Source organism: Astyanax mexicanus, chromosome 17, assembly GCF_023375975.1.
Source record: "Astyanax mexicanus isolate ESR-SI-001 chromosome 17, AstMex3_surface, whole genome shotgun sequence".
Classification (NCBI taxonomy): Eukaryota; Metazoa; Chordata; class Actinopteri; order Characiformes; family Acestrorhamphidae; genus Astyanax; species Astyanax mexicanus.
In genome coordinates, this window is record NC_064424.1 from 16,347,308 (window position 1) to 16,359,422 (window position 12,115).

The 12,115-nt window shown below is 37.2% G+C and overlaps 1 protein-coding gene across 1 annotated transcript; it reads left to right on the top strand.

Moving 5' to 3' along the window:
• Positions 1–1,560: 1,560 nt before the first annotated feature.
• dpp3 (dipeptidyl-peptidase 3) lies at positions 1,561–11,804 on the top strand. The gene is made up of 18 exons (XM_007244480.4): positions 1,561–1,644; positions 3,135–3,446; positions 3,548–3,637; positions 3,728–3,865; positions 3,973–4,047; positions 4,529–4,619; positions 4,746–4,876; positions 5,004–5,134; positions 5,774–5,832; positions 6,742–6,936; positions 7,024–7,136; positions 7,483–7,575; positions 7,922–7,984; positions 8,072–8,196; positions 8,306–8,426; positions 8,562–8,741; positions 10,033–10,195; positions 10,941–11,804. The coding sequence occupies exons 2-18, from the start codon at positions 3,177–3,179 to the stop codon at positions 11,081–11,083; spliced, it is 2,181 nt and encodes a 726-aa protein (XP_007244542.3). The 5' UTR covers positions 1,561–1,644; positions 3,135–3,176; the 3' UTR covers positions 11,084–11,804.
• The last annotated feature ends 311 nt before the right edge of the window (positions 11,805–12,115 follow it).

Genomic DNA, 12,115 nt, shown 5'->3' on the forward strand with positions numbered 1-12,115 from the left:
ATTTAAACTGGGTCAGTTGTTTTTATGGCCCCTTATCTGATTTTTGGTCTTTCCTGTCAAGAATGATAAAGATGAGAGCATTTAAAATATCTGTGTGTCTCCCTTGTATGATACTTTTGATGATTGTATTTGACAGTGCAGTGCAGTGCAGTTCATGGCTCATTGCTTACATAAAACTGATACAAGTCATGCATATTTACAGCCAGAGATTGGAAGTGTAGAAAGTATTGTACTGCATCTGTGGTCAGAGGTTCAGATGTATAGATACACTGCAAAGATACATGAATGTCTTTCTAAAGTGTCGCTATTTCTTCATTATTCCATCCATGGCAGCACATATTAATTTTAAGGGAAACCCTTACATTAAAATAATGGCATGTTGAAAAACTGGCAAAGAGTACTTTTGAAGACTATAAATATTTAGGCATGCAGATCTCTGATCAATCGCATGCTTTAAAATGGTGGTTTTGTCTGTTCACACCCTGATTATCAAATAACATTGAATACATGTTATTTTGTTTATTGTATTACATATATTATGGCTGATAATGAAAAAAAAAACCTTTATTTAACATTGCATAGTAGACATTGGTCAATGTTGATTTTCTTAATGTTTACTTAAAGATTTTAAATGGTTGGGCTGAGCTCTTCTACACTTACAATTCTTTTAGGTGAAAGGTCCTTCCCACAAATTTTAGTATTAATACTTATTATTTAAATAGCCCTTTCTACACTACAAGGACACAATACAGGCTATAAGAATAGAATACAAACAAGATATACAGTATCAGTCAAACATTTACACATTACATTTCATTATTAAATTTTATTTTTCTGCATTGTAGATTAATATCAAACTGAGGAAAATATATGAAATTATTTATTAAACAAAAAAGTGTCAAACAAACAAGAGTATGTCTTATATTTTAGATTCTTCAAAGTTGACACCTCAGTTTTGCACGACTTTAAGTTTTCTTAGTCAGTTTTATAAGATAGAGTCACTTAGAATGGCTGGCTTTCAGTTAACAGCTGTGCTGAACTTGTGAAATGTTAATTACTTAAATGTATTGCCCTTGTCCTGGCATCAGTTGTAAATTTGTGTGTGTAGAGTTGGTATACAGTAAATAGCTCTATTTGAGTAATGTTTTATTCCATATTATAGTAAGAACTACTCAACTAAGCAAAGCAAAAAACTAATTAATGAAGTTCAGTCAATTTGAAAATTCTCAAGACAGAAGTTAACAGCACCCCAGATAAGAGCCACCTAATGCTTCACAGAGTATATTGGTTTGTTTAACACTTTTTTAGTTACTGTGTTAACCATTGTGCGTTCCTTCATAGGCTATGTGACTTCAGCATATGTAGGGAAAAAAGAAAAATATACACATTAAATTAAAAGAGGTGTATACACACACACAAACCCAGTGTGTACAGACCCCTGGACATGCTCTGTGGGTGAAGAGCTCTTTCTTGCGCTTCAGCATGAACCCTTCTCGACTCCGCGCTCTGATTGGTTGGAACAGCTGTCAATCTTCTTTTCGCGCGCATGATTGGTTTCGGGGCGGGCTTTGCTTTGAATGGATAGCGGAAGTCGGTGTGGACGGTGAGCTTGCATTTTGACAGCGTTGGACAGAACTGGTTCAGGTAGAAAGTGATTTAAGTGCATTAATTAACGCAGGGAGCGGGTCTGTGTGAATGGAGGAGGTGTAGTCAGACTGGAGCTCGTTTAAATGCCTAATTAATTTAGCTGGAGAACTTAAACAGCACAAGCTATCAAGTTAGCTAGCAAACCTGAGCTAGGCTAGCTAGCTTTGTTAGCTTAAACTGCTCAGTGTTTTCAGTTGAAGTGAAAGTAACATTAGAAGACCAGGTCTGCAACTTGCAGTGTCCATAACATATCAGATAAATTATATTCAGAGAGCTAAAACATCCCCTTTGTTTAAAATATTCAGTTTCATTTAATAGATTTCTCCTTCTGAACTGAGTGAAATATTTATTTATTAAACTGAGGGACATATTTATTTTTTAACATAAGTGAAAGATTTATTTAACAAACGAAGGGAAATTTTTAATTATTAAATTGCGTAAAAGATTTGTTTATTTAACTGAGGGAAATATGTATTAAAGGGCTCTATTAGCGAATTCAATTGAAGGAATGAGTGCTTTATTAATCTGAGGGAAAGATAGTGCTGGAAGATATGGAGCAAAAATAATGTTTTTTTTTTCTGAATGGCGATGTACAATATATGATATAACCTATTATAATGTGTATCATTTTTTTCGTAAGGTAAAACTAAAACATTCATTATTCATGTAGAAGTATAGATACTAGAGTTTAAAAGTAATTATCAAAAGTAAAAGTACTGGGTTCAAAACATGCCATTAAGAATAAATAAAAGCTTAGGCTATAGGGCCTTACCCCCTTACCAAAACACCTTTTTTTTGTCTAAAAAGAAGTAAAAAGTCGTTTGAAAATAATTGAAAATAATTAATCCATCAAAGTATAGATTTCAACATTTCCACTTAAATAAGGTAACATAATATTTGTATTTTGCAGGGCATTTTTATTATTCAGTGCCATATCCTGTGTGTATAGCAGACATAGCAGAATTTTATGTCTAATTCCACAAATTAATTATAAACTACAGATGTTTTTAACAATAGAATTTTCTTTTCCATTTCAAGTAGCCTAGAAACAAGTGCCACATACAAAATTGCTTTGGGGACAAAGTGCATTTAAAGTGTTTAAGAAAAAGTAAATGTAGTCCACATAGTCTATATTGATATAAACAAATTTGTGTCTTATATGAAAATATATAGAAAATTCATAAGATTAAATTGAGGAAATAGTAGGGGCTCATTAATCACTCAATATCTAGTTGGCTGTAAAAGTCTGTTAGTCCTTTTGTGCCAGTAAAAGAAGATATAAAATTTTGCCATTTTTTCCTAGTCATTGAACATCTTCCAGGTCCATTACTCAGCATTATTACTGTATTACTGTATCAGTTCATTTCTTGTTCCTTAACAGCTACATTTTTTTTCAGAATTACAAATTTAATTTGTAATTTCGTCTTGTTCTTCACTCCACAATTAAACTCATTTTAACTTTACTCTTCGTCTCTTTTCTCTTACAGAGCCCTTTGATTGTAGTAGAGGAAACGTGCTTGATAACCATCATGGTGGATTCTCAGTACTACCTCCCCAATGATATTGGGATCTCAGCTCTGGATTGTGCGGAAGCCTTCCGACTGCTGTCTCCCAAGGAGAAGTTGTATGCACATTACCTCTCTCGGGCAGCTTGGTATGGTGGTCTCGTGGTGCTGCTGCAGACCTCCCCGGAGTCTCCCACCATCTATGTGCTCTTGCAGAGAATATTCCGGAAGCAGCCCCCTGCAGAGCTGGAGGCCGTGGCAACTGCAGCAGGGCTGACCTCAGAGGAATACCAGGTTAAAAATCTCTCATGTTTTACTAATCTCATATTTAATAGCAGTACAAAGTTGCCTAAGTGGTAATGGCAACTTTTGTTTTTCTCTGTTTATTTTTACAGGCATTTCTTGTATATGCTGCGGGGCTTTATGCCAACATGGGAAACTACAAGTCATTTGGTGACACCAAGTTCATCCCCAATCTGCCAAAGGTAAATGCTCCAAAGCTTCATATGCATATTCTGCTTTGATTTATGACTTTCTATGACATCAGTTTTAACTGGACCTGAATATACCTGCAGGAAAAGTTCAAGGCACTGGTGTGGGAGAGTCAGGCCTATAAGGAACGCCCTGATGAGATCGAGGTGCTGTGGAACAGCTGCTCCAATCTCCTTTACTCCTTAGAAGACAAGCAGAAACAGCTTGGTCTTGGGGACAAGGTAAAACTAAAAGTCTTGAGTCATTTCACCCTGTAGCATTTTACACATCAGCTTTAATAGACTGTCTGCACTTAATGTTTTAATTTGTGTTTTTGTTTTCTCCCAAGGGAATCACCACATACTTCTCAGGGAATTGCTGTTTAGAAGATGCTGAGTTGGCTCAGAAATTTCTTGACTCCAAGGTACTATTTTAATATTTCTTTTACATTTCTTTTTTAAATGTAGGAGGAACCATTATACACAGAATCATAATGCTATTGGCAAATAATTGTATGTATTTATTGTCTGAAATAAAGCCATTATACTTAAAACCACTGTGGTTGAACTGCTGTTAAATACTATGATTATATATTTTCTTTAGCATTTAGTTGGTTTTATATTGGGTGTCATTCAGGGTCTCATTCTAGAATAAAATGGAGATTGGGTTACATTAGAAGTTCTCTTGCAGCAAGTGCCTACATGTTTCTAAAGTAATGCGCTTATGTTTGTAATACCTTCCCAGAAATATGATTAAATATTTTCTCTGGCATTGCATTGGTGTAATATTGGGTGTCATTCATAGTCTCATTCTAGAATTAAATGGAGATTGGGTTACATTAGTTGTCTTGTAGAAAGTGTCCTTCTCAGGTTTCTTAAACGCTTATGTTTGTAATACCTTTTTAGAACCTGAGTGCCTACAACACCCGTCTGTTTAAGAAGGAGTGTGGTGGAAAGCGCTGCTATGAGGTGCGCCTTGCTTCTGCAGTGAAGAAGGGTGAGGAAATAGATAGGCTGAATGCTTCAAAATCCACTCAGCCCACGTTTTTCAATGCAGTGTATATTAAAGGCATCTACCAGTTTTATGGTTACTTGCTCTGACTTTCTCTCCTGGCTTTTTCAGACTGTGCTGTAGAAGGTGAAGCAGAGAGTCGCTGTGGCACGTTTGAGTTTGAGAATGCATCATTTACTGTTTGCAGAGGAGACTATGCACTTCTTATGGAAAAAGTGAGCCATAACCTGGAGAAAGCTAAGGTGTGTGTAAAATTATAGAAACTCTTATTGTTGGAATTGCATAGTGCTTGTAGGTCAATGAAAAAGTATAATTTTATTGTATTTTCATTGCTGTATCTGTTATTTTTATTTTTGTTTCATCCCGCAGGCTTACGCTTCAGATGAGAACCAGACACGCATGCTGGAGGAGTATGTCCGCAGTTTCACCTACGGTTCTGTGGACGCTCATAAAGAGGGCTCCCGTTACTGGATCAAAGACAAGGGACCTATTGTGGAGAGGTGAATAAGGACAAGCAGTTATCATATACAATTACTGCTCATTTAAAATCAAGGTTGTTAAAAATGTGTTTATCCTGCTCTTGATGGAATAGCTGTTTCTGCTGTTCAAGGAAGTTATGATTTGTTGGCATATTTGAATGGGAATATTTAAATTACAGATTCATGATAAATCAACACTGAAATCAAAGACATTTTTTTTATAATTGACTTTTATAAGCAGCTTTAAGTTCCACTGCTCTTGTTCATGTTTGTCAATTTCAGGCAGTCCTATTCTATAAGCAATTCCTTCCCTCAAGGACTAGACAAGCTATATTTGTGCATTTGCCCATCTTTGTCAGCTGGTGGTGTCACTTAAAGTAGCTGAATTATTTTATTAGTAGGGGTATCTGCTAATATTTGGACATGTAGTGTATGTGTAAAAAAATGATTAAAATTCTCATACAGCCATGCAATGCCATGTCAGTCACTTCACTTCAGCAGCACTTATCACAGAGCTCAGAGCCAGTACACTGCAATATGCAAAGTTATGCAAAAACTGGAACTCATGCACTGATTGCAAAATCCTTACGTGTACAATTAAAGTTTTATACATTTTTATTAATTTTTGTTTAAATAATGAGCACATTTTCTGCTTTGTAGTTACATTGGCTTCATCGAGAGCTACAGAGATCCGTTTGGGTCAAGAGGAGAGTTTGAAGGTAAGTTGTTAAAGAGTACATCCAACCACAATGACTCATAGGGTCTCATACCCTCTGAGCACATTTAAAAAAGCATGTTAGGGGTCAATAATTAGTGTGGAGCTTTTCTGCTTTTGCCATTCATTGCCTCTGTGACCACTGTGGGTGTCAACATTCAAAAGATTGCAGCCAACCTTTACATAGAGTAACACAGACAGAAGTAAAGTTTATCAGCATAAAATAGCTTTTGTTAAATAAATGATTAGTTTTAATGAAGTGCAAATGTTTGAAGATGTCAAGATTAAAAAATTATATATTTTAAAGTGGGGAAAAAAGTTACATACATGCCTAAAGGCTATGAGTGAAGCCTCCTGTATGAATGTGTGTGTAATTTCTGAGTCGCTAGACAGACACCGCTGATCACACTCATTACCACCCATTGCGCTGTCCACTATGGGTTGTAATGCCTTATATGACATACAGCTCTGGAAAAAAATAAGAGACCACTTCAGTATAGGTATATGTTTGAGTAAAATGAACATTCCTCCCAAATTCCAAATAAAAATTTTACATTTAGAGCAGTTATTTGCAGAAAATGAGAAATGGCTAAAATAACAAAAAAAGATGCAGACCTCAAAAAATGCAAAGAAAACAAGTTCATATTCATAAAGTTTTAAGAGTTCAAAAATCTATATTTGGTATCACATCCATCTGGCACCCACTATCAGGTCTTACTCCAACTCTGGTAGTTTCTATAATTTTGCCACCTTGCTCACAAGGGTAATAATTTACCATTATACCTAGTGTGGGTGTTCCTAATTTTATCCCATGAATTTTGACATTTTATTATAAGTCATTTTGACAGTTTTTTTTCTATATTACACCTTAAGATCTCTTGTTAAGCCTTTTCACCTCTTATTCTCACCCCAGGGTTTGTTGCTGTGGTGAATAAGGCCATGAGTGCTCGCTTTGCACGGCTGGTGAGCTCAGCTGAGGTCTTGCTGCCAGAGCTGCCCTGGCCATCAGCTTTTGAGAAGGACCGCTTCCTCAAACCTGATTTCACATCGTTGGATGTGCTCACCTTCGCCGGCAGTGGCATCCCTGCAGGAATCAACATTCCAAACTGTGAGTTCTGCCTTTCAGTGTTGCTTTTATTTCCTATATTTTACCATTTCCTATATTCTTGCCATACTGATAAGTCTCTTTCACTAGATGACGACATCCGACAAACAGAGGGCTTTAAGAACGTGTCCCTTGGGAATGTGCTGGCTGTGGCGTATGCCACCCAGAAAGAAAAGCTGACTTTCCTTGATGAAAAAGACAAGGTAAACAGCATTGTAATAGATTGAGATCAGTGTAGTGTAGTGTACTGTGTCTTATCTAGCATGCAAGTGGACCTAATGGTTTATTGCCTGTGTTCTCCTGGTTTTAGATTGGGTTTCCTGTGGGTTTTATACTGTAAACATTTCAGAAGCACTTAATCCGCACTTGGGATCAAAATATATTCCTAAAACATTTCTGATGCATTCTTATTTACAGTATGGTGTGGATAAGTTCAATGCAAATGCAAGAAACAATTATGTCCATTTGTTTAATGTTGTTGTTGTTAATAATAAAGGCATTATTGGAGAGGCCTAACAATTTGCATGATTTGTCATTCATTGTTTGCAGGATCTCTATATCAAATGGAAAGGCCCTTCTTTTGAGGTGCAGGTTGGACTTCATGAGCTTCTGGGCCATGGTAGTGGAAAACTCTTTGTCCAGGTAAGAGCACTCTAGTCTAATGTGACTAAATTCATTACAATTTATATATATATATATATATATATATATATATATATATATATATATATATATATATATATATATATATATTATTTAATTAATTTTTTTTATTATTTTTTTTTACTTGCAGTGATTCATATTAGACAGTGATTTAATTTTTCAGTTGTGTTTAAACCCTGACCACTAGAGAGTCATTGAAGAAAAACATTTATCGTATTTTTATACTTAAATACATATATAATATAAACTGCCCTATAAATTAGTAGTATATGCTTCATAGCTACTGTAAATCATGTCATGTTGTTTGTGTGTTCGTCATCTGAAGGACGATAAGGGAAACTTCAACTTTAATCAGGCTGAGGTTCGTAATCCAGAGACAGGAGAGTTGGTAAGTCTAGTTTGCTATTTTATTTATTTATTTATAATTTGATTCACATAGCTGCCATTTTACGAACATCTGATGATTGTCTGTCAGATCTCCAGCTGGTACAAAGGCAGTGAGACGTGGGACAGCAAGTTCTCCACCATTGCGTCCTCATATGAGGAGTGCAGGGCAGAGTGTGTGGGGCTCTACCTCTGTCTGAACAAGCAGGTGCTGGGGTAAGCAAACTAATGAAGTGACCCTCTCCCCACGGACATACATACCCACACACACTTATTTGCACATTTAATCTTTATACTCCTAAGATGTTTTTGTGATTGGTTTTAGGATCTTTGGCCACGAAGGTGAAGAGGCAGAGGAAGTGGTGTATGTAAACTGGTTAAACATGGTCCGTGCTGGCTTGCTGGGCTTGGAGTTCTACACACCAGAGAGCAAGAGCTGGAGACAGGTTTGTTCTTTTTCTCTGTCTATCTTATCTGTTAAGCTAACCTTTCTTATCTGCTCATCTTTTCTGTCTGGGAATGGCAGTTTGGACTGTTTTTCTTCTCCCTGGGTCTCACTAGGTGTTGTGTGTTTGTTTTAGGCTCACATGCAGGCTCGTTTTGTGATTCTGCGTGTGCTGCTGGAAGCAGGAGAAGGACTGGTGAGCCTAAGTGAGACCACAGGTGCAGATGGCCGACCCGACGCTCTCATCACGCTTGACCGCAGCAAAGTTCACACAGTGGGCAAGAATGCCATTCAGAAGTTCCTCTGCAGGCTGCAGGTAAGGCCATATGACTGTTTTTTTATGTTTGTTCTTTATTGTTTTGGACCATTGACCGTAGAAAACATGGATAGAGCAACAGCTCTCACGAATGAAGCCGTCTTGTGCCCCTACTGGCTGGTTGCAGTATGGTGTGTAGCTCTGCACATCCTCATATGCTTCAATGAACAAACAGCCCATTTTCAATTAAGGGTGTAAGAAAATGTTGAGGAATTTTGTTTTGAAAATAGTAGACAGTATTTTATTTCAAAAATAAAATGTGAACATTGTTGAAAAGTTACCTTATTGTAGGGCTCAGAGTGGTCCAGCAGACTAAGGCAATGCCACTATGATCAGGAAATTGCCAGTTCAAATCCTGTTCATGTAGCTTGCCATCAGCTGCTGAAGCCCTGAGGGAGTACAATTGACTTTACTCTCTTTGAGTGGGTAGATGACACTCTCTCTCTCCACATCACTCCAAAGGGTGATGTCGACCAGCACAAGTCGTCTGTGAGCTGATGTATCGGAACCGAGTCACTGTGCTTTCCTCCAAGCACGCTGTGATGCTACTCGGCAATGCTGCATCAGCAGCAGTTTGAAAAGTATCGGAGGAGGCATGTGCTAGTCTACCCTCCTTGTCTTGGGGCATCACTAGTGATGGGGGGAGTCCTAATGAGTAGGTTGGGTAATTGGCCATGTAAATTGGAAGAAAAATTAGAAATATAATTATTAAAAAGTTACTTTATTTATTTAATTTAGTTCTGAATGTGAAACTCATTTTATATAGATGTTTTATCTATTTAGCTTTTATTTATTTTTATTGTTGATGATTACATGATGGCTTACAGCCAATGAAAACCCAAAACTCAGTATCTCAGAAAATTATAATATTATATAAGACCAATTGGCAGTGTGCCAATTCCTGCTGGAAAATGAAATTCGCATTTCCATAAAATGTGTCAGCAGAGGGAAGCATGAAGTGCTGTAAGATTTTGTGGGAAAACACTGCACTGACTTTAGACTTGATGTAACACAGTGGACCAACACCAGCAGATGACTTGTCTCTCCAAACCATCTCTGATCATCAGTAAATTTTACATGTTATTTGGAAATTAAGGGAGCAGAGTCTGGAGGAGGAGTGGAGACACACAGTCCAAACTGTTTGAGATATAATGTGAAGTTTCTACAATCAGTGATGGCTTGGAGACACATATCATCTGCTGGTGTTGCTCCACTGTTTTTATATCAAGTCTAAAGTCAGTGCAGTAGCTTTTGTCTGTGCTGTGAATTCTGACTGCAACTGTGTGTGCAGGTGCACAAGTCAACGGCTGATGTGGAAGGAGGCCGGGCCTTGTATCAGGGGTATTCTGCAGTGACTTCCGACGGTTCTCATGACTTCCTGCGCCTCAGAGAGACTGTGCTGCTCCGCAAGGAGGCCCGCAAGATGTTTGTCCAGGCCAACACTTGTGTCAAAGGTGTGCATCTGTTACATAGCGGTCACTGTTTGAGTTCCTCTTTAATCATAATACTGATGTTTTCTATCATTGTTGTTGCACAAAAAAACTTTTATTTACAAAAAGGAGGGAAAACATTTAAAAACCGTAAATCATACAGTGAAAAAGTCAAAATGAGACACAAGGATTTGTGTGACAGCAATGAGATGCCTCTTCTCATCTTAATTGTTTTAACCAACCTGAGGGAAAAGAACTGATGCAAATAATCTGTATTTATCTGTTATCTTAAATGAAGTTTCTCTGATTTTGCTATTTTTACGTATGTTTCAGTAAAATGGACATTGTTGTTTTATTCTTTAAACTACATACAGCATTTATCCCAAATTCCAATTAAAAATATTGTCATTAAGAGCACTTATTTGCAGAAAATGAGAAAAAAGTTTTAAGAGTTCAGAAATCCATATTTGGTTGAATAACCCTGTTTTTTTAATCACAGTTTTCATGCATCTTGGCATGTTCTCCTCCACCAATCTTACACACTGCTTTTGGATAACTTTATACCACTCATTGTGCAAAAATGTCAGCAAAAAATCTGTTCAGCTTGGTTTGATGGCTTGTGATCTTCCATCTTCCTCTTCATTATATTCCAGAGGTTTTCTATTTGGTAAAATAAAAAAAACACATTTTTTAAGTGGTCTCTTATTTTTTTTCCAAAGCTTTTTATTACTATATTTAAAGTGTATGTGCTCTCTTTGCTGTGCTTCAGGTGAAGCAGTAGAATTGGAGGAGTATGAATCTAGTGCTGCAGGGCTGATCCAGTCCTTTACCGAGCGCTTCACTGACGATGCTGAAGAAGTGGAAGCTCATCTGCTGGAAATGGCCTCCAAGGATTCTACCTGCTGGTGCTGAGAGTATATTACACCTTCACCCTGAGAGCCAGAGACCACATTGAGCCAGCAGGTAGACGCTGCCTCGCCGTAATGCTGAAATCTGATTACGAAAGGGAGCACAGGCTGCCCTGGACGAGGCAGTAGGAAATTTCCCAAGAAAATTAGAGGATCACTTGAAGGAACGCTTAAATTCAGACACACATGCACAATGCTTAAGGCTTTACTCGTTCAATCACTCACAATTCAAACTTCATGTTTTTTTTCCCTCAGCAATCTGTTCGCTAGTGTCAAAGAACAAATCTATGTCAGTTTATAATTCCAAGTATTCGAACACTTCTCGGTATCTGAGATGGGACCACGGCCTACGCTTCCCACACAGATGGAGATGTGTTAAAGCTTCAAAGAAACAGAATGTGCACTGTGAGGGTGGAGTGGGAGAAGCACTTATGTAATCCAAACATGTTACACTTTCTTGAGTTATTTTAGAACCAATACTTTCTGCATAATCCACTACTAGTATTCATTGTTGCTGCAACACATATAATTAGCTGATTGATTGTGAAATTATAAAGGAAATGAACGGTTTAAGTGAGAGGTTCTAGGTTCCGAATGGTTCCCAAAGTTGTTTGTGATTTACTGACGTTTGATTCCCTTGAAGGGGTGTAGTGTTGAAGTGTACTGTGTGTGATTACAGATTCCAGGAGCATTTCCTACCAAATAAAAGTCATTAATTTTCCAAAGCGCCTCATTATTATTCTATTCTTTTTCACCTTGAAGTTACACTATTCATTTGTGAATAATTAATAGTCTAGCTCAGAACAAGCTTTTAGTCAAGGTAGTTGAGAAGCTGGTTATCAAGTCAAAAATACTGGTAAGATTAGGTAAGTCAATAAACCTGCTTTTGACCAGTTTCACTGATTTGCTATTTATAGATATATGTTTGAGTAAAAGGAACATTGTTGTTTTGTTCTAAAAACTACAGGCAACAAACAAAAAAGATACAGAGCTTTCAGACCTCGAATAATGCAAAGAAAACAAGTTCATATTCGTA